Raw genomic sequence first — 23,160 nt, forward strand, 5'->3', positions numbered from 1 at the left:
GCAAAGACCACAGAGCAAGCTGAGATCAAGGACTTAAACAAAAAAAATCAAGTTTCAAGGTCACAAAAAGGTCACTACATGTTTAGATTTTAGTCACACAAACTAATCTATAATTGAATCTACACCAAATTACAATAATTGATTCCAAAAATGATGATGCCAACTTGCGAAAAATTGTTTTCATTAGGCAAGGATAAAATGGATGGGAAGGTGTGTATTACATTTCAAAAAGAATTCTATCAAAAATATGTTAAGAACAGTTTTCTTCTTCATACACAAAGTGACATCTGGCTACCATCTCCTGAATAGACTCTCTCAAATACTTACTAACATAGCTACAAAGAGAAAGTAGAAAAATATTTAAAAAATCCCAATAACAAGAACTGAGATGGAGAAACAAACAACTCAGTGAAAAAACTTGAGAGGAATCTCCAATAAATACAAAGCAAATGGAAGTGGACTGTTAAAAGACAACAACAAAAAGCTATACAGATCCACCTGAGAGCAAAGAAATTGGTCTCAGGAAACAGAAGCTTTGAAAAATGAGGAAGGAAGAATCTTCCTTCCTTCCTCAGGTCAAAGATTCTGTGTCTAAAAAAAAAAAAAAAAATATTTTGGTAGCTGGGATTCCTCCTCAAAAAGGGAGCTACACAGCAACATATATTGATATTTTATACATATCCATTCAGAGTCAGGAACTCCCAGAAGATGTCCAGACTGCGAGTAAAGGACACATGGTAATGTGCTGTATATAGAAGACTCTAATCTCCATAAAGAAAGTGATATGGATGGACACAAAAAGAAGAAATCTGAATTCAAAACATACTGAGAACTATGGATTCACATTTGTTCAGAAAAAGTAGATACTCATCATACAGGTTATGAAAAAGTATCTCGTCAGTAAAGCAAAGTTTCTCTAGGCGATATTTTCCCAGAAACTTGGAGCTTCACTGGCAGCTGACAAATAGCTTCTTTCTACCCAGTTGCATATCTCTAAGAACACGGAAGGCATGCAAGTCAACATGGAGCAGAGAAGACCCACACCCAAACACGCAGCACTCTGGCGTCAGATGGCACCCACCAAAGCAGAAATTCATGCGTTTGCTAAATAATTAACTCAAGACCAAACAAAATGTGCCCTGTTCAAAGTTGAGGAACAACACAGACAAACATCAGTTACAATCTGAAAGCCACTGCATGAGCTAGGAATAGAACCAGGGGAGAAAACATCCTAGACACTCAGAAGAAAAACCTATTAATATAAAATCCAGAAGAAAATGTCAGAAAAACTGTGACATACTGGAAAGATAGATGACCGTCTAACGGTATAGGGGGTAAAGCCTTAAGAATTTGCTAAGATTTAAAATATCAATAATATTTAAAACAAGGAATGATTAAGATGAAAAGGGATTTAAAAAGAGAAACACTTAGAGCGCAATAAAATTTCATAATAAAAATAAAAGAGAGCAGAAATGTAGGTACAGAAAATTAAATCAATAATGCTATAAACCATCTTAAACACATACTCAGAGTTCAAAAAACTGATGAAAAATTTAGTAAAAAAATCATAAATATGAAGGAATGACAAGAGATTTTTTAAGTGGATGTGGAAAGAAGTGTTAAAAAAATAACTCAATGAAGATGCTGAACAGAAGACTTGGAGTGTACCAGGCAGCTCTGGGCCAGAGATAAAGACGTGAGCTTTACCAAACGCACGGCACTTTTTACAGAGCTTACGAAATCACTCAAGGAGCGGGCATACACACAGGAAAAGAGATGGTCTAGGACTGAACCCAGGCAACTTAGAAACATGGGATCCTGGTGGGAAGGAGGACTCAGCGCAAAGGAGACTGAAAAAGAGCCTCCAATCAAGTAGGAAGAAAACTGTGGGATGCGTCTGGCACCATGCAAGCACAGAGAGGACAGAGTTTCAGGAAGAAGAGAAAGCACTTCACGACAGAGGGCGTCACCAGACGAGGACCCAGCAGGCCCCGCCCCCTGCAGACACCCTGAAGGTACAGCCGCGCAGCGTGAGTCACTCTAAAGAAATCCAGAAACTAGCCGAGCAGCTCCTACACACTGCCCGGCTCTGGCAGCAGCGGACCTTAATGGGCTGCGGTTCTTAACGGGCACAGGAACAGTGGGCCCGCGGTGACACACCCGGGCCATGTCCGGCGGAGCAGGATGCACACTCCTGCCATAAACCTCCCCACTCTCCACCCCCAGCTCCTCCCTGCGGAGCACAGGGTTTAGACTCCACAGACACCCGGAGATCAGGACACAGGAGTCACGGCAGACCCCTACAGACAGTCATCAAACCACCAGGGAAGAGAGCATGGAAGGGATAAATGAACAAAGGGGTTACGGGCAGCCAGAAAACCGTAAAATGGCAGCAGCAAACCCCTAACTGCCACTACTTTAAATGTAAACGGATTAAATACTCCAGTGTAAATAAAGGTAGAGAGTGGCCATATGAATTAGGATTAAGAAAACAGAACAGACTCAACTATATGCTGCCTATAACTAAGCCTACAAGAGATTCACCTCAGCTTCCAGTACACACAGTCTGAAAGCAGAGGGATAAAAGGAGATGATCCACAGCAAACGGAAACCAGAATACCACACAAGAGACCTGAAGCCAGCAGCTGCAACAAGAGACAAAGGCGGTCCTATATGACGATAAACGGGGCACCGGGTCCAAAGAATGCAGCACTCGTAAATACTCACGCACCTAAGACAGGAGAAAAGAGATACATGACGCGCACGTATTAACAGACCTGAAGACAGAGACAGACAATAAAATGACAGCAGGGGTACCAACCCTACTTTCAACAATGGGTAGGCCAGCCGGAGAGAAAGCCGGTAAGGAGACTTTGCACTTGAACTATGCATTAGATCAGATGCAGCTGAGGGACATTCCACTCAACAGCAGCAAAGCACACATTAAGTGCACACAAAACCTTCTAAAGGATATCACTTGATAAACCATAATGGAACAGACTACAAAGAAGATTGTACGCATATGTATAACTGAATCACTCTCCTGTACAGCGTAAATTGACACAACATTGTAAATCAACTATACTTAAAAAACTGAACACGCAGAAACAGAGAACAATAGTCGCCTGGAGCTGAGGGTAGGGGAGATAGGGGGAGATGGGTTAAAAGAACACAAACTTTAACTTAAAGATAAATAACGTCTGAGGATATAAAGATAACTGTCGTTGATAACATTGTATTGTATAATTAAAATTTGCTAATAAAGTCGAATTTTTTAAAAAACTTTTTTAAACCATTTTTTAAAAATTAAATGGTCAACTTAATAAAAACAAAAACCTTTTTATACCCTGTAATATCCATTCATTTCTAAAAATATAAAGAATTCTTAGGAATGCAAGGGAGTTTCCTTAACCTGAAATAAGGTGTCTATCAAAAACCTTCAACCTAAAACATTGAAAATAAATTCAGCAAAAGTACCAGATGAAGGAGTTCAGTATTTAAAAAAATGTATTGAAGATTTTGGTTCAGCTAGATCCATTACTTAGAAAACATAATTTTAAAAAAGATTAAAAAAAAGAATAGAATCTGGAAGGGGATATTCTCATTCTATTAAAGTTCAACATTTAATTTGTATTTATAGCAATTAAAACGATATAACAGATGGTACCTTTAAGTGAAATCATACATTCGTCTTTCTCTACGTGATTTGTTCCACTTGGCATAATACCTTCCAAGTCTATCCATGTTGTAAAAAAAAAAAGGCAAGATTTCCTTCTTTTTATGGCTGAATGACATTCCATTGTGTGTAGACACATCTTTCTTGCCTGTTCATCTACTGATGGACAGTTAGGCTGCGTCCACATCTAGGTTATTGTAAATAATGCGGTTATGACACCGGGGTGCACATAACATTTCAGATTATGTTTTGTTTCCTTCAGATAAACACCCAGAAGTGGAACCGCTGAATCATATCGCAGTTCACTTTTAATTTTTGAGAAACCTCCGTACTGTTTTCCATAGCGGATGTTCCAATTTACATCCCACCCAACATTTCCCGAGAGTCCCCTTTAATCCACATCCTCACAACACTTGCTTATTTGCTGTCTTTATGATAATTGCCCTGCTAACAAGTGTGGGATGGTGTCTCAGCGCAGCTTTCTAAAAACCAAAACAAACCAACAAAACAGGACAGACAGAAATAGACTTCACAGATAAGAGAACCAACCAGCAGCCGGCAGAGGAGACAGGAGTGAGGGGCTGGACGGGACAGGCGAGGGGATGAAGAGGGGCGGGTGCAGCCGTGAGCAGGTGAGTCGTGGGGAGGTCGTGAACACCTCGGGGCACACCCCTCAGGAGCGCAGTGACTGCATGGTGACAGGCGGCAGAGGCTCAGCGCGGGGACCATTTGCTAAGGTGTTGTTCACGCTCAGCCCCTCAGTCGTGTCCGACTCTTTGCGACCCCATGGGATGCAGCACACCAGGCCTCCCTGTCCTTCACGACCTCCCGGAGTTCACTCAAACTCATGTCCATTGAGTCGGTGATGCCATCCAGCCATCTCATCCTCTGTCGTCCCCTTCTCCTCCTGCCCCCAGTCCCTCCCAGCATCAGAGTCTTTTCCAATGAGTCAGCTCTTCGCATCAGGTGGCCAAAGTACTGGAGTTTCAGCTTCAGCATCAGTCCTTCCAGTGAACACCCAGGACTGATCTCCTTCAGAATGGACTGGTTGGATCTCCTTGCAGTCCAAGGGACTCTCAAGAGTCTTCTCCAACACCACAGTTCAAAAACATCAATTCTTCGGCGCTTAGATTTCTTTATAGTCCAACTCTCACATCCATACATGACCACTGGAAAAACCATAGCTTTGACTAGACAGACCTTCGTTGGCAAATTGATGTCTCTGCTTTTGAGTATGCTATCTAGGTTTGTCATAGCTTTTCTTCCAAGGAGCAAGCGTCATTTAATTTTGTGGCTGCAGTCACCATCTGCAGTGATTTTGGAGCCCAAGAAAATAAAATCTGTCACTGTTTCCATTGTTTCTCCATGTATTTGCCATGAAATGATGGAACTGGATGCCATGATCTTCGTTTTTTGAATGTTGTAATGTATAAAAATATCAAATGTTACATGCTACAGCTGAAACTAATACTCATGTAAATGGATTAACTTCAATAAGATAATAAAATGGCAAGACAGTAGATAGTTCTATTTAATGTGACCGTAAGCGATTTTGACTTTTTAATCTGTGCTCTTCTGTAATTTTACAATTCTCTACAGCAAGCATGTACTAGTTTGTGATAAAAATAAAGCTAAAGAACAGATACTTTGAAAAGCTTTCTCATTGCACAATGTTGGCAACCAGAGTTCAACCTCCAAGGACCTTGAGGTTCACTTGAACAGAAGTCTTCTGTTAACGATGGTAGAAAAAAAAGCATTTCTTTTTTAGATTAGCCTAGAACTTAAGTGGCAGTGACATACAATAAACTTCTTAAATAACTCAACTATAAAATAATTTACCAATTTCTGGTTATATTTAATCCAGCTTTGACATAATTTAATTTTAGCTGTATAAAATCTAAAATGATTTCATACATTTCAAATAATATCTTCCTGCTCTCCAACTCTATATAATATCTAGGTTTTTAGTGGTAACATTATAGGTAAATATGAAAATCTGATATATTTTAATTGAAAATGTACTGTAAACTGTATCTGTTCTTAATTTTAGTAATAATAATAAAAGAAAAAAAACTGAATATTCACAAACTTAATCAGCCTTTACATATTCTTCATTATGGGCTCCCCTGGAGAAGGAGCGAAGAAACCGCCTGCAGTGCAGAAGCGCCAGGTCCAGTCCCTGGGTCAGCAAGATCCCCTGGAGAAGGAAATGGCAGCCCAGTCCTCTTGCCTGGAAAATCCTATGAACACAGGAGCCTGGTAGGCTACAGTCGATGGGGCACAAAGTGTGGGACATGATTTGGTGACTAAACCACCATGCCTTGGTTTAAACCAACACCACATCTTCTTTAATAAGTACCATAAAATAAAAGAAAAAAACTGAAAATTCAGACTTAATCAGTCTTTAAATTTATATATTCTTGGTTAAAACCAACACCATACAGCCTATTTTGATATTGCAGTGGAACCTATTTTTAGTTACTCCTCCAAGAAAACTTAAAAAGTAAAAATCTTGTTTTCTACACAGAATAAAACGTCTTATCAAGGTGACCCTGTAAAGATGTTTCATTCACTTAAAAGGCATAGAAATCTTCAGACTGAGTATCCAAGTTTGCAGGCTTCCTTTAGCTTCTTCCTAGAGGCTCCTGGATTCTTTTTTTATTTTTCCATTTTAAAGTATATATCACTATTAATTCTTAGAGGTTTCTCTTTAAAAAAAAAAACAACTTACAAACAAAATGACTAAGCCACAGCTTCTCACTTCAGCGATAAATAAAAATAAATTTGGAATTATACTATTCAGCGGTACTTTAAAATCCCTACACAAGACTGGATTTAACCAAGCTCTCCCTTTCTACCAAAATTCAAACTTCCAGCCTCGGGGGCAAACTGCAAAACTACCTGCTTTGAATGCATCTTTATCCAGATTTTTGCAGTAAGCCTTGTTCAAATGAAAAACAAACTTCATCAGCATGTAGTCCACGTCTCTGAATAATCACAAGGTTGTTTAATATCCCATTTAAATCTTCTATAAGATTAGTCTCCAGCAAATAAAAATACAAAAACACTGTCATTATAACTGCGGTTTTACTATCTCTACTCTGAGGCATTCTTATTTGAAGATTAATCCCTGTTCCTACTAATATTATAAATGTTGATTTATGACAACACACAACCAGAGATAAACGAAGGAGATTTAAAAGACCCTTATAGGAAAGCTTTTCCATCCGTGTTTAAAAATACAACTTCTCTAAAAATATGACTCTAGGGGTAGCCTACCTTCCACTGCAGGGAGAGATTAAGAACCTATGCATCCTGAGAGAGCAAGCACTGCTTTTATAAAGCCGTATGTCAGTTTGTTGGAAAAATAACACCCCAAAACTATTTAATAAAAAACAAAACCGTAGATAAACCAGGCAGAAGAACAGGTGCTGTTCATTTTTGTGTAAGAATAACTTTCAATAAACCAGATGGTGAACATTTGCTGAACATCACTAGCATTGAGAGTTGGCTTCAAAACAGGTCAAATTAAAATATAATTCAAGAGCACTGTGAATCATTTCAGAAAACAGCAGGAATGTTTTCTAACAGTTCTGTGTGCAAGTGAAACTGTGCTTGTGGGTAATGGTACATGAAAATGAAATTATGCATTTTCTATAAAGGCCAATTATCAATAACAGAAATCCTTATGGGATGGAGGAATATCTGTGAAAATCAAGACTATGGTAAAATTAGCCCTCAAGACGTTTTCACATCCCTTCCTTGCTCTCATAGCTGCTCAATTTTAGTCACCCAGTCACCAGCTAGCAGGTCCATGAGTCAGATCCCGTGGGTCTTAGAGCCTCCTGAACAGAAGTGACTGTGTTTTCCGAATCAGAGGTTCCACCGTCCACCAGGGTGACGTAAAAGTGAGCAAAGTCACAGCTCCCCTCTGGTGCTCCCGCCGGCTCCGCGCCGCCCCCTGCGGTCTGAGGGCCCCTCCCGCGCGCTGCGTCTCCGCACAACCTGACAGCCGGGCGGAGGCTGGTACCTGGGAAAGAGCGCGCTCCGCAGGGCGCGGGTGCCAACACCCCAGGCGCAGAAAGCGCTCGCGGGGACGCCGGCAGCAGCAGGGACGGACGGACTGTCACAGGCCCACTGCGCAGCGCTCCTCCACAGACCAAGGAAACAACGCCGGGCGATCTGGCAGTTCCACTCCTGGGTACACACGAAGAAGCGGACACACGCGCACCCAGTGTGCACAGCCGCGCTCCTTCCAACAGCCCAGCCCCGGGAACAGCGCAAGCGCCCATCAGCGGGGGAATCGAGAAGGAAGACGCGCCGCCGGAGCACGACTCAGCCGCGGAAAGGAACGCGCCTCTGCCGCAGCGACGCGGCAGGACCTGGAGAACACCGTGCTTAGCGCAGTCCGGCAGCGAAAGACAGACACTGTGCGGCCTCACTATGTGCGGAATCTAACAAATAATGCAGATGAACATGCATGCAAACTAGAAGCAGACGTGCAGACACAGAAAACGCAGCTGTCCCTAGCGAAGGGGAGAGGAGGGGAGGGGAAAATCGGGGCATGGGACTAACAGGTACAAACGACTATGTATAAAGTGGATAAGCAACAAGGATACAGGCACAGCACAGGAAGTTACAGCCTTCATCTTATAATAGCTTATGACGGGGTATAATCTGCAACAATACAAGTCACTAGGCTGTACATTTGATTCTGGTCATACCTGAATGGTCTAGTGGTTTTCCCTACTTTCCTCAGTTTAAGTCTAAATTTGGCAATAAGGAGTTCATGATCTGAGCCACAGTCAGCTCTTGGTCTTGTTTTTGCTGACTGTATAGTTCTCCATCTTTGGCTGCAAAGAATATAATCAATCTGATTTCGATGTTGACCATCTCGTGATGTCCATGTGTAGAGTCTTCTCTTGTGTTGTTAGAAGAGGGTGTTTGCTACGACCAGTGTGTTCTCTTGGCAAAACTCTATTAGCCTTTGCCCTGCTTCATTCCGTATTCCAACACCAAATTTAACTGTGATATTGAACGGTTTGCCTTGAAAACAAACAGATCATTCTGTCGTTTTTGAGATTGCATCCAAGTACTGCAATTCGGACTCTTTTGTTGACCATGATGGCTACTCCATTTCTTCTGAGGGATCCCTGCCCGCAGTAGTAGATATAATGGTCATCTGAGTTAAATTCACCCATTCCAGTCCATTTTACTTTGCTGATTCCTAGAATGTTGACGTTCACTCTTGCCATCTCCTGTTTGACTACTTCCAATTTGCCTTGATTCATGGGACCTAACATTCCAGGTTCCTATGCAACATTGCTCTTTACAGCATTGGACCTTGTTTCTATCACCAGTCACATCCACAACTGGGTATTGTTTTTGCTTTCGCTCCAACCCTTCATTCTTTCTGAAGTTATTTCTCCACTGATCTCCAGTAGCATATTGGCCATATTATACAGTAGCATATTATACAGTGGAAGTGAGAAATAGATTTAAGGGACTAGATCTGATAGATACAGTGCCTGATGAACTATGGATGGAGGTTGTGTGACACTGTACAGGAGACAGGGATCAAGACCATCCCCAAATAGGAACCATGGAAAAGAAATGCAAAAAAAGCAACATGGCTGTCTGGGGAGGCCTTACAAACAGCTGTGAAAAGAAGAGAAGTGAAAAGCAAAGGAGAAAAGGAGAGATATAAGCATCTGAATGCAGAGTTCCAAAGAAGCAAGGAGAGATAAAAAAGCCTTCCTCAACAATCAATGCAAAGAAATAGAGGAAAATAACAGAATGGGAAAGACTAGAGATCTCTTCAAGAAAATTAGAGATACCAAGGGAACATTTCATGCAAAGATGGGCTCGATAAAGGACAGAAATGGTATGGACCTAACAGAAGCAGAAGATATTAAGAAGAGGTGGCAAGAATACACAGAAGAACGTACAAAAAAGATCTTCACGACCCAGATAATCATGACGGTGTGATCACTCACCTAGAGCCAGACATCCTGGAATGTGAAGTCAAGTCGGCCTTAAAAAGCATCACTACGAACAAAGCTAGTGGAGCTGATGGAATTCCAGTCGAGCTATTTCAAATCCTGAAAGATGATGCTGTGAAAGTGCTGCACTCAATATGCTAGCAAGTTTGGAAAACTCAGCAGTGGCCACAGGACTGGAAAAGGTCAGTTTTCATTCCAATTCCAAAGAAAGGCAATGCCAAAGAATGCTCAAACTACCACACAATTGCACTCGTTTCACACGCTAGTGAAGTAATGCTCAAACTACCACACAATTGCACTCGTTTCACACGCTAGTGAAGTAATGCTCAAAATTTTCCAAGCCAGGCTTCAGCAATATGTGAACTGTGAACTTCCAGATGTTCAAGCTGCTTTTAGAAAAGGCAGAGGAACCAGAGATTAAATTGCCAACATCTGCTGGATCACTGAAAAAGCAAGAGAGTTCCAGGAAAACATCTATTTCTGCTTTATTGACTATGCCAAAGCCTTTGACTGTGTGGATCACAATAAACTGTGGAAAATTCTGAAAGAGATGGGAATACAAGATCACCTGACCTGCCTCTTGAGAAACCTATATGCAGGTCAGGAAGCAAGAGTTAGAACTGGACATGGAACAACAGACTGGTTCCAAATAGAAAAAGGAGTACGTCAAAGCTGTATATTGTTACCCTGCTTGTTTAACTTATAATACAGAGTACATCATGAGAAACGCTGGGCTGGAAGAAGCACATGCTGGAATCAAGATTTCCAGGAGAAATATCAATAACCTCAGATATGCAGATGACACCACCCTTATGGCAGAAAATGAAGAGGAACTAAAAAGCCTCTTGAGGAAAGTGAAAGAGGAGAGTGAAAAGGTTGGCTTAAAGCTTAACATTCAGAAAATGAAGATCATGGCATCTGGTCCTATCACTTCATGGCAAATGGATGGGGAAACGGTGGAAACAGTGTCTGACTTCATTTTGGGGGGCTCCAAAATCACTGCAAATGGTGACTGCAGCCATGAAATTAAAAGACGCTTACTCCTTGGAAGGAGAGTTATGACCAACCTAGACAGCTATTAAAAAGCAGAGATATTACTTTGCCGACTAAGGTCCGTCTAGTCAAGGCTATGGTTTCTCCAGTGGTCATGTATGGATGTGAGAGTTGACTATGAAGAAAGCTGAGTGTCGAAGAATTGATGCTTTTGAACTGTGGTGCTGGAGAAGACTCTTGGGAGTCCCTTGGACTGCAAGGAGATCCAACCAGTCCATCCTAAAGGAGATCAGTCCTGGGTGTTGATTGGAAGGACTGATGTTGAAGCTGAAACTCCAATACTTTGACCACCTGATGCTGAGAGCTGACTCACTGGGAAAGACCCTGATGGTGGGAGGGATTGGGGGCAGGAGGAGAAGCTGGGGACAGAGGATGAGATGGCCGGATGGCATCGCCAACTCAATGGACATGAGTCAGAGTGAACTCCGGGAGTTGGTGATGGACAGGAGGCCTGGCGTGCTGCAATTCATGGGGTCGCAAAGAGTCGGACAGGACTGAGCGATTGAAGTGAACTGAACGAAAGCTGTTAAAACAAACGTGCCAGGGTAAGATCACCTCTTCTGACGAACTTGTCTGTCCCTCCATAAGATAGAGAGAAAGTGGTAAGAGCTGGCACACACAGCAGACACTGTTGGAGGTGTCCTGCAGTGACTGTTCCAAGCCTCCTCACAACCTTACGAGGAAGGGTCATGTGACGGAGGTAAAAACAAGCAGACAGGTGGAGCCCCAGGCCCAGCGTCAGGCTGGGAACCTGAGCTGGAGCCTGGACCCACGAGGGCTGGAGCCAGAGCCCACGCTCTTACAGGAAGCTCACGCGCCTCCCACCCGCCTGGAACAGCTCCGGTCAAGGTGGATTTGGAATTTCAAACAGAAACAAGTTCATTTCATTTCATCTCCATTATACTTTACATGGTTACATTACACTTTAATTTCAATTATATATTAATTTCTATTTATACTATAAGCCATTTCAGTCTGTTTTAGAAATACAGATATTTTATTTGCTGTTTCTTGTAATAAGTTCACTGTATCTCTGTATTATAAACACAGGAAATATTCACTTGCTGAAGTAACCTCTAAAAAGAAAAAATCACTCATTTATTTTCCTGCCTTCACCATTATGTGAGTGGAATCAGCCCTACAAAATATCAGTAACATTCTAAAAAAAAAAGAAATTCTAGATAGAAACCCCAGGATGAAAATAAGACTTTGTATTTAAATCCCTAAGACAGATTTTCTCCAAAAGGAAGAGCCGAGTAGCTTTAAAGCCATTCTATTGGGTCAGCCTCTGGAAGAAAGCACTGATTTGCATTCTGCATACAGGAACAGAGAAAAAAATCCCTCAAAGAGGAGCATGGCACACTTTGAACATCCAGTCGATGGGAAGCAGCAAAGGGAAGCCAGGTGAGCAGCCGAGATGAGGCAGGGGCCCTCGGGCGGCCGAGCTCTGCAAGGACGTCGTGGACTCAGAGGGTCAAGCAGACTGCTTCTGGGTTGCCTATAATTCTTCCCCTAACTCCTGAAATAGGGACAGAAACACTGCATTTCCCCCTTATTGCAAAATTTCTACTTTTACAAACAGTGCAGGAATCCCAACAATGCATTGCCCACTAGGAGGCAAAATATCTATTTCACACTACTGTAAATAAAAGAAGGTCAGGAATACCTCACGTTAAGCTAAGCAGGAAAACCTCACCGACAATCCCCCCGGGGTCTCTGTGAAAGCCCCTGGTGCTCTGTCGGCACCAACAGGCAGTGCCCTGCACGATGTACTGACGGACGGAATCAACGGTGTAGTTGAATAAGGGCTTGCTTCCTGTAGGGCCATTCACAACCAGAACGTCTGAAGACCTACGTAATATATTCCGGTGAAATCACCACTACTCACTTTCAGTACTAAAAAGCTGAAAGTTTAGATATATTAGTGTCAGAGTAGAAAGACTTATGGTTACAACTGACAACACAAAAGAAGTTGGAATGGACCAGAATAAATCTGTTTTGAAGCAGTTCTGCATTTCACTGCCAGAGGACTTTGAAAGAGGATGGCTTCAGAGGGTTCCACGGCTTGCTTTAGAATAGTCAGTTTATACGAGATCTCAGAACAATGCTCTATTATTTCTACACCACCCAAAACTTAGAAATCAAATTTGGTAAACGTACAAATATCTACACGTGTTGTTCATAGCTATTAACTCCTCCAAAAAAACCAAGCAAACCATCCTTTGGTTAGTCTTGTGAAGAGTCACACCAACTTATTTTGTTGCCTATGGTGATTTTTCATTCATTACTTAGTTTCCCATTTGGTTTAAATATTTATCTTTGAAAAATGAACGCATCAATTCATACCATTTACAGTTATAGTTTCAGATACTTTTTAGTTACAAGGGGCTATAAAATATTTTCTGCATCAAAAATGAAATAAAAAGCAAAAAACATGTTTAGGATATGTGTTGACTAAAAGCTGTAAGTGTAAGAGAGTAAATTTAAACTTTCTTTTCTGAAAAACATGGACAAGGAGGCAAATTAAATTAGCTTTAGGAGCTGTATTCACAGTAGGTGCCAACTCCAAATCAGGGTCGCTCTTCACATCAGTGGGGGGTGAAGTGTCACCCGAGCTCTGAATCCAAGACCGAGCTGAACACACGCATTGTGTGTCCAGGAGCCTATTGATCCCCATGCTACCTCCAGCTCTGACAGCCTCTTCTGTACACGCAACATGCGCAGAGGCAAGCAACCCTACTGAGTGAGAGGATGGATGGATGGATGGACGGATGCTGCCGCATTCTAAAACTCAGATTTTTCACCTTTGTGTGTATTTTTATTATGGAAAAAACTGTTAATAATCATGACAAATTTCCATATCATACGCCTCTCTTTTAGAAAAATGGAAGTGTCTCTGGACCCACCGGCTCTAACACTATTCTTGGATTGAAAAGCAGCAGCAGTTGCCCCCAGAATATTCTCCTTCTGGGAAATAGCCAGGTAGTGCTGTTTGCTCTGACATGCAGACCCCGTAACAAACTACTCTCCTACTTCAGATCAGGTCACTCCCGCTGTGCCAGGTGCTAGATCACTGAGGTCACACAGACACTTAGTGGGAATAAAGATGCTCCTACAAGCGGAATGGAAGATGCAGATCCACGAGGAACAGCATCAACAATCTAAACCAGCTCTCTTTAACTCCAAGCGAAACTCCGCATTTTGGTAAACACTTCTGAAGCCTTAGATAGGTTATGTTGTACATTGAAACTATGGAGGCTTCGGAATTTTTCACAGTGAAGATGGAAATATCACACTGTGGCATTTAGGGCAACAGCTTGACACTTAGCAGCGCTATGGACCCCGAACGCCCACGCCAGACTAGAAGGCTGTTAAGAACAGGGTTGCGTCTTGAGCTATAGCTGCTACACCTTCCATTTCTTGTCACATGATACTACAAAATATAGACATCGCAGGTACTAAACAAATATTGGTCGATTTACTGTTATTGAAGGAATTATCTCTTTCTTTATGGATACAAAATAAATGCACATCGACAAACTACTAGAAAAAAGTGTAAAGAAGTCACAGGAGAGACGAAGTAGAGCAAACAGAAAGGAAACCGCGGAGCCTTGAGCCGATAGAGAAGGTTGTGACCCAGCATTTTACGGAGGAAAACAACGAATTAACGAGGGGTCGAGGGAGGACATCTCGTCCACAAGCAGGACGCCCTCCCTGTGCCGCCGTTCAAGCTGGCGCACGAGCACGGTCACCCGACAACGCGGAGCGCGCTCCAGTCTCCTCCGAGGCCGCCTGGCCCCCGCCTGGCGACACCGACACCCCGAGAGGCCCGGCACTCAGCTCGCGGCACCACCAGGCAGGGGGCGGCGGTGCGACCCCGGGGAGAACCTCACACCTGCTCTCTGCGACCCTAGACGTTCTTTTTGGCCTTTCTCTAAATTATTCCTGCTTGACATGTGGAAAAGCTCAGAAAATGGAACTTGCTGATTCCCTGGGAGTCAGCTGGACACAGTGCGCCCGAGCAAGCTCTCTTCCTAAGTCAGATTCTCGGGCCAAGTGCCCTCCTGACCTTTCTTCCAAGAAAGTCCTCATCACTCAAAGCTCTGCACTGTACCTGCCCAAGGGCTTGACCGTCCTCCCAACTGGACTACAGCACGGGAAGGAATCATAGACACTGAAACACGGTGAGAACGCAACATTCACTGAACACACAATATTTTCCAGCTAAAAACTACAGGACAGTATCATCCAGTAATAAGTAAGGCCTGATAAACTTAGTAAACGATTAGAAAAGACAAATATATATGTAAACATATTTTAATGTGTATGCTTAGGTATCATAAAACAAAGCCTTTGCTAAACAATCCCTGTATAATAGTCCATTTTTAAATAGAACCGAAACACATCATTATCCAAACTCCTCCAAAAAAGTCTACAGAGGAATTGCTAAATGTCCTAAGATCTAAATCTTATTGTTGTTATTGTTGTTTAATCTGTTTTCATTTAAGAGTAGGAAAGCATCTGAAACCACTAAGCTCTCTTTCTTACATTCCTATCACTTAAAAACAGCTGAATTGATTTTTTTCCTTTAAAAAAAATTTATTGGCTAGTAATAAAATTCTGAAAATAGAGATTCATGATGGAAAACTGACTCAAACTAAACCACAGCAAGGTTATGATCAAAATAATCACGCTTCGGTTTTAGTCACTTAATTTGGCTCACAGTTTAGAATAAAAGTATTTTTTTAATTAAATATATTACAATTTTACTCACTTCAAAGCTTCCTCAAATTTATGGATTTTCTTTTGAGCGTCTTCTTTCTCCTTGTCGAGCTCACTCTGTAAGTCCTGAATCTGCCGCGACAGAGACATGAAATTTACTGAGACAAGTCAAGTTTCCTCAAAGGAAAAATACAACGAAGCAGTAATCTTAAATCCATTTTTAATATAAAATTAGATTTAGATTTTTCAAGATAGAGGCTTGGTTAACCATAATCATTTACCATAAAATTATTTTAATACTATACTTCTGATAATAACTTTCTGGTCAAAATTAATCGTTGTTTAAATGCGCCTGTATGTGGAATCCCTGTAAAATAAACTGATATGGAAGAAATTAAAAAAGGGACCTTCTGAATTTTTTTTAACATTCCACACATTAACCAAAGCAAAGTAATCTAATGAGATACAGCAGAATACAAAAAATAATGTCTCTATCTGGCTTCCCTGGAGACTCAGATAGTAAAGGATCCGCCTGCAAGGCAGGAGTCCTGGGTTCAATCCCTGGGTCGGGAGGATCCCCTGGAGAAGGGAATGGCTACCCACTGCAGTATTCTTGCCTGGAGAATCCCTTGGGCAGAGGAGCCTGGTGGGGTACAGTCCGTGGGGTCACAAAGCGTCGGACACGACTGAGCGACTAAGCACCCACGTACACATTCCCCAAGCACACCCAGGTTACGGTGAACTAGCCGTCTGCTTCCAGAACGACGTGCACAGCCGCCCCCTGAGTCTGGGAAGCCCCCCAGGAGCACCGCTCTCCTAGTGGTTGGCAGCCAGGAGGAGGCAGCCACGTGAGCACCTCTGCACCGCAAGCTCCTTGTGAGCACGCGCAGATGTGCACGCCCAGTGTGGGCCCCAGCACGGGCGCCGTGCGGGGACCTGGAATAGGGAAGGGAGCTCTGCTAAGGCTGGAGGGTCCTCACGGGGGCCGCCTGGGTGCAGAGCCCAGCCGGAGGCCACTCAGCCATTGCGGACACGGGGCACTCTCCTGCCGGCCACGCAGGTGAGGCTGGATGTGCAAGCGGGGGCATGAGACACAGGAGGGCAGTGAGATCAACACACACCCAGTCACACACACAACCACACACACCATACACAACCACACAGCCACACACACACAACCACACACAATCATACAGAATCACAATCACACACCCAGTCACACACACAACCACACACAACCACACACAAACCACACACACAATCATACAGAACCACACAGACCCAGTCACACACACACAACCACACACAACCACACATACAACCATACACAACCACACAATTACACACTCAGTCACACACACAGCCACACACAACCACACATACACAACTGCACACAACCGCACACAACCATACACAACCACAGTCACACACAACCACACACAATCATACTGAACCACTGTCACACACAGTCACACACACAACTACACACAACCACACGCACAACCATACACAACCACACAGTCACACACCCAGTCACACACACAAACACAACCATACAAAACCACACAATCACACAGTCACACACACAACCACACACACAAACCACACACAATCATACAGAACCACACAATCACACACTCGGCCACACACACAGACACACACACAACCACACACACAACGATACACAACCACACAGTCATACACACAACCACACAATCATACAGAACCACTCAGTCACACACAGTCACACACACAACCACACACAACCACATGCACAACCATACACAACCACACACACACAGTCACACACCCAGTCACACAAACACACAACCATACAAAACCACATAATCACACACACACACAACCACACACACAATCATACAGAACCACACAACCACACACCCAGTCACACACACACAACCACACACTCAGTCACACGCAGCCACACACACAACCATACACAACCACACACAACCATACATAACCACAGTCACACAGTCACACAGACACAACCACACAACCATACAGAACCACACAATCACAGTCAGTCACACACACAACCATACACAATCACATACACCATACACAACCACACAGTCACACACACACAACCACACACACAATCATACACAATCATACAGAACCACACTATCACACACCCAGTCACACACACAACCACACACAATCATACACAACCACACAATCAGTCACACACACAATCACAAACTTTTTCAGACACTGAAGCAATACTCCTCAAGAATACCTCTATTTAGCTATTTATTCATTTGGACAGAAGCCTATTTAACTCAAAAATCCTTATTCTTTGGCTTGTTCCTGTTATGATTCTCTTTCATTTTCCCCTCGGTGTTTTAGTGAAATGGAAAGGTAGGTAGGCAGGCGGACAGACAGAAGGTAGACAGACAGACCAGCTGCTTGGGAACCGAGAGGCGCGCCTAGAGGGGCCGCTCCTCGGCAGGCGGGAAAGCGCGCGCGGACCGCCGAGCGAGCGCGGCGCGCGGACCGCGGGGAGGCCAGCGCCGCCAGCGCCTCACCTGCTGCCTGACGCCCGTCCCCAGGGGCGCCGCTGCCGGGCCCCTCCTCTGCGCGCCCTCCGCGGGGAAGCCCGCGGCGCCGCCCGGCCGCGAGTCCGCGAGTCCGCGAGTCCCCGAGTCCCCGAGTCCCGTCGGCGCTGTCTACCCGCGAGCGGCAGCGGCCTCCTCCCCGAAGCGCGGCGGCCACTGCCTGACGGGCGGCGCCACCGGCAGGGCCCCAACTCCCCGCTTCTAAACCGAGAGCGCCCTCGGCAGCAGCAGCGGGACGGCCTGGGCGGGCGGAGCAGAGCCGGAGCCGACGCACAGGCCTCTGCGCCGGGGGCTGCTCGCGGGGAGCGGCTCCTCGTTTCCCGGCCCAGCGCCCCGCACAGCGCGGGGCCCCCACGAGAGGACAGGGCCTGCGGGTCTGGGCGCGTCTGCTCGCCACTGACCACGTTTGCACGAGTGCCCGCGGGCTCTAGGGGCCATGCTGCCGGCCTTTGCCGATGCTCTAGGCAGTGGGGGCGACAGCAGCGCCGCGACTGCCAGCCTGTCCTCCGAGGGCCCCACTGGCCGCGGGGAGCATGCCTCGGAGCGGCCCGCTCGCGCTCCGTTCCCTCCTGTACGCTGTGAACACCGAGACGAGCTTCAGTCATTTGCACGACGAGAACACAAGCCAGCCAGCCAATCTAAGGCATGTAGCCCCAACACGGGAGTGCTCTGCAAACGCCGGCTTAAGGAGCTGGAAGCATCACTGCACACCTACTCCACGGAGGTTTCACTCCCTTGCACCATGAGGATTTAAGGCATCAAAAGAGGCGCGCTGGTGTAAACAAGGAAGAGATCTGCTGCAGGTAAGGGAACAGATACACGGCAGGGACATCAAGGCACGAAGAGCGCGGGGAGCCCCGGCAGCTTCACTGGGGGCCCTGGCCGCCCCACCACAACCACCCTGACCACCTCTGCCTCTCACTGGGGCAGACGCAGCACCGTGCGCGCCATGACTCCTGTAAGTCGTTTCACCGCGCAATTTCACTGTTTGAAAAGCTTCACTCAAGACACTTTACCTCCTAAAGAAAACCAGGCCAATAACGGTTGGAAAACACTCCACAATTTATGTAAAACTATGTAAATTTTACACTATCTTAACCTAATTAAAAGCATTACATACATGCTTCACACCATTCCTAGCAACTTTGAACTCCATCAGATCTCATGGTGACAGTGACAATGTGTCGAGGTCAGAAGCAGACATTCCAACAGTTACGAGCAGACACTTCAGTTCTAGCGCACTTTAGAACAGACATGCGTAACATCTGTCTCGTGAACTTCTTTCAGTAAACAGCACCATCTTTTAACTCTCTGAGGCCTGCTTGGAAAACAGGTAGTAGGTTATTTGTAGGAGGCAGGTGTTTCCTCAGCTTGTAAAATCATTTGGTCTGACCACTTCCTGATTTAACAGATTAGGACACTTCATCAAACAATCACATTTAGTCTTACTGCCTATTATTTGTTTGATGCTCAGAGACCTTAGAAGCAGGCAACAGCCACCAGAGACCAATAAAGACCATTAGACAGCGTGTGGGCTTAAACCAGGGGCGCCTGACGCTCCTCCGCCCTCAAGGCTCGCTGGCCTCTCTCACGCTGCCTTCTTTGTCGGCAGGAGGAAACGATGTCACTCAGGTGGCATTTCCTCCTCCTGAAAGATACTCAGGGCTTGGGTTTCTGCGACAGTTACTGAATGCATACACCTGTAGCACCGTCTAACAAGCACCGTGTGCCCCGCCCTCTGCTCTCGGGGTACAGAGCCCGGAGAGGGGCGAGGTTGGTGTCAGCCCTCGGGGGTATTCCCTGAGGGGGCTCGAGGCAGCGGACCTTCAAGGACTGAGATCACAGGTTTAATACAGAAAGAAGAACAGATGTCAATGTGAAGGGGCAGATTATGGAATTAAGTGTAAAACAAAAACCAACATGCTGAGCGACATTTTCTTTCAATACAAATACTGTTAGAACGTATGCTGTGGGAACAAAGATGCTCCTTTTTCTTTACAGAAGGTGTTATTTTAAACACACATTCATTGGAAAAGACCCTGATGCTGGGAGGGATTGGGGGCAGGAGGAGAAGGGGACGACAGAGGATGAGATGGCTGGATGGCATCACCGACTCGATGGACATAAATTTGGGTGAACTCCAGGAGTTGGTGATGGACAGGGAGGCCTGGTGTGCGGCGGTTCATGGGGTCACAAAGAGTTGGACACGACTGAGCAACTGAACTCAACTGAACTAGTTAGTGTTACTTAAAAGTGAGGCCACCTGATAGCTCAGAGACAGGGAAAGCCTGTGGTCACCAAGATGCCTAACTTCGTGGCTGCGGTCTGCTCCCTGAAGTGAAGCAGACTAGGATGGGGAGGTGGCTGCCAGGGAGGACTCGATCTTTAACACGGCTTCCTGTGTGTGTCCACCAGGCAGGGGGCTGGTCCAAAATCCGAGTTTACTTGGTGGCCGGACGGCCAGAAAGAACAGCGGTAGGAGACTGTCTTCCAGCTCTGTGTCCCCCAGCCCCTAGCCAGACACTGTGAACCAGGTGGCCTCCTCTGGGCACCAGGGCCCCGGGGCCCACAGGGGTGCAGATGCCATCTCCCTGGAGGAGGGCTGCCAGCAGGGTAACAGAGCAGGAGGCCAGGGAGGGGTCCTCGACGGATAGGGAGCCAGTTACCCGCCCACAGTACCAACAAGGGACTAACAGGTATACCCAAAGATGTGGACGCCTCGGACGGTGGGCAGCGAGGCTTACAATGATACCTGGGCTTCTTTGGGAAAGTCAAATATTAATATTTATGACGCTGCAAAACTTTAACATGGAAACCAAAAAAAAAAATTCCTTATTTCAGGAAAAGCAGTATTTCTCCCTCCTGCTGAGATATCATTTTGTAGGCATGAAATATATTCAATCTCTTGCATTGAGTTGTATTAAAACTGCAGGGGGGAATTTTTTTAGCAATAGGAAAACTTATTACACTTTTAAAGAGCACATACTTAGGTCCATGCACGTCACAAGAAACCCCAGGCCCCTGGAGAGCAAGCTGTGCGGCCTGTCCCCTCCTCCGCCTCCACCCAGGACCCAGAGAGGCCGCTCTCCAGGAGGTGCTGAACACACATCCGAGGGCACGGCACACACACATCAGACGTGGCTTCACGGCGTTGTAAGAATTCCGCGCCACACAATCTGTCTAATCAGCTGAGGGGCAACCTTTCTCTCATTTTCCATTACGTGCGTATTCTACAAGTGGATGAATCTGGCGGGGGTTGGAACTGCAGACGATGCCAAAGCAGCAACAGAATCTCTGCTGTCACAACTGCAGTTATAGGGCGAGCAACAAATCCACAGCGGGAGCTTGCAAGTCACAGACCCTGTGGGCTCTGTCCCTTACGACTGAAGGTGTGAGCAGGGTGGACATGAATACAGCCACCACTGATAGCAAGGACCCCAGCACGCCTCGGCAGAAACAGTCACTACTCTGAGCCACATGAAATAACGGCTAGTCGACTCTTTTTACTAATCAGTTGCAGTGACAATTCTTTCATGGGTTTATATTCTTTGGTTAATCATTTATTTAGAGTTTTATTACACGTGATACAATAGAAAAAAATAACTCCCATCAGTTATATCATATTTTTAAGCTGGTAAAAACAAAATATAATTTCAAAGGGTTATTATGAGAGGTGAACATGATAATACTCTTCACTCATTAAACAAAACATAGAAGTGGTATTTTAATGTCAATGTAATTAAGAATCAAACTGAAGAAGCTGTTCATAAACATGAAAAATAAAGAAGCAAAATTTGATTACTGGCGAACTGAAATAAACCTAGAAATACAGTCTAGAACACATGGCTTTATAGAAATTAGCATGTACTCTTAATTGTCTTGTTTGCTATATGAGTGGCGTATAGCTTCCCACAAAACATATTACCTTTTTTTCAAAGGTGCGTTTTAAGTGACTTCTCTCCATTTGAAACTTATTTTCTTGATCCTGTGAATAATAAATATTTTTCTTTATTATACTTAAAATCTCTTCTAGGGTCAATAAAATTAGTAGTCTAATGAAGCAAGCCAATCTCTTTGATGACAAGCTTATCTGAGTTTTGCCAATAAGTGAGCCCTACCTGTCCAGTTTTCTAAAGCACAAACAGAGACATGAATAGCTTTCTGTTGGAGGCCATAAAATGTCCATTAACTGAAGATGTTACTACTCTCAAAAGCACTTATATTACAGTGCGAGAGACACTTTCTGACCCTCAGAATTAGGGGACCACTTCAAACTGATCGGAGGAATCACGGTGAAAATACTGTGTCGTCTCACAGATCAGGGTTTGGTACTTTTTGGCCAAAAGAGAGAGAGGGTCTGAAAGGAGGCGAGGAGGGAATTCGCCGGCTGGCTGGTGGTTGGGATGCCGTTCTTCCCGTGCAGGTGGCTCGGGGTCCGCCTCTGGGCAGGGAACCGGGGTCCTGCAGCCACGGGCGCAGCCAGAACCAGACAATGCTCGAGCCAGAGGCGTGGAAGAGAAACAGGAAGAGAGAGAGACTTCCGGGAACAGCAGGCGGTAATGGAAAGAGGAGACCATTCTGAAACAAGTGTATTTAAACAAGGTTCATTCTTCAAACCAATCGCATAAGAGTAGGTTGTCCAAATTAAAACTGCTCTTCCTAACTCATCACAGGAGCATTTACTTTTGTTAAAATAAATAAGATGAGAAATGATAAGTGCAATAAAAGAGTCAGAAATGGTTACCTGCATTTCTGAGCTTTTAACTGACACTCACTTACACAGATACACCCAGAAAAGGACAGGTGGCTTTTAGCCATTGTTCTGTTTAAAAGCACAGGACTCACCTTGAGCTGCTGCTTTCTCTGAAGTTCTGATTCCTGTAATTGCTGCTTTAATTGACAGACGTTCTGTTCTAGCTCTTTAATCATACCAGATGCCTAAAGAGATTTTAGGAAAATAATAAAAAATGAAATTTTGATTTTTCTATCATCCTACAAACTTCCAGTTGAATAAATTTCCCCTTTTTCTTCCTGAAGTTTCAATTAGAATTAAACTTGTCTATAAATATGAAATTTACAAAAATTTAAGTTAAAAAACCCTTTAAGTGAAAATATAAATTAAATT

At 44.5% G+C, this 23,160-nt stretch overlaps 1 protein-coding gene across 16 annotated transcripts in view; it reads right to left on the reverse strand.

Moving 5' to 3' along the window:
* The window catches only part of CEP112 (centrosomal protein 112), a 315,819-nt gene that overhangs the window by 208,467 nt on the left and 84,192 nt on the right, over positions 1-23,160 (reverse strand). For 14 of the 16 annotated variants that reach the window (XR_001919647.1, XM_018063957.1, XM_018063954.1 and 11 more), the window contains 3 exons: positions 22,881-22,973; positions 21,961-22,020; positions 15,506-15,585 (listed from right to left, as the gene is read on the reverse strand). Coding sequence is in view for 14 of the 16 variants with exons in the window: in XM_018063957.1 (XP_017919446.1) it covers positions 15,506-15,585; positions 21,961-22,020; positions 22,881-22,973 (233 nt within the window). In the remaining 2 variants the exon portion in view is untranslated. Of the gene's footprint in view, positions 1-15,505; positions 15,586-18,005; positions 20,018-21,960; positions 22,021-22,880; positions 22,974-23,160 lie in introns of those variants that run through there. The other 2 variants (XM_018063966.1, XM_018063970.1) reach the window with 2 other exon arrangements.

The sequence above is a fragment of the Capra hircus genome, chromosome 19 (assembly GCF_001704415.2).
Source record: "Capra hircus breed San Clemente chromosome 19, ASM170441v1, whole genome shotgun sequence".
NCBI lineage: Eukaryota > Metazoa > Chordata > Mammalia > Artiodactyla > Bovidae > Capra > Capra hircus.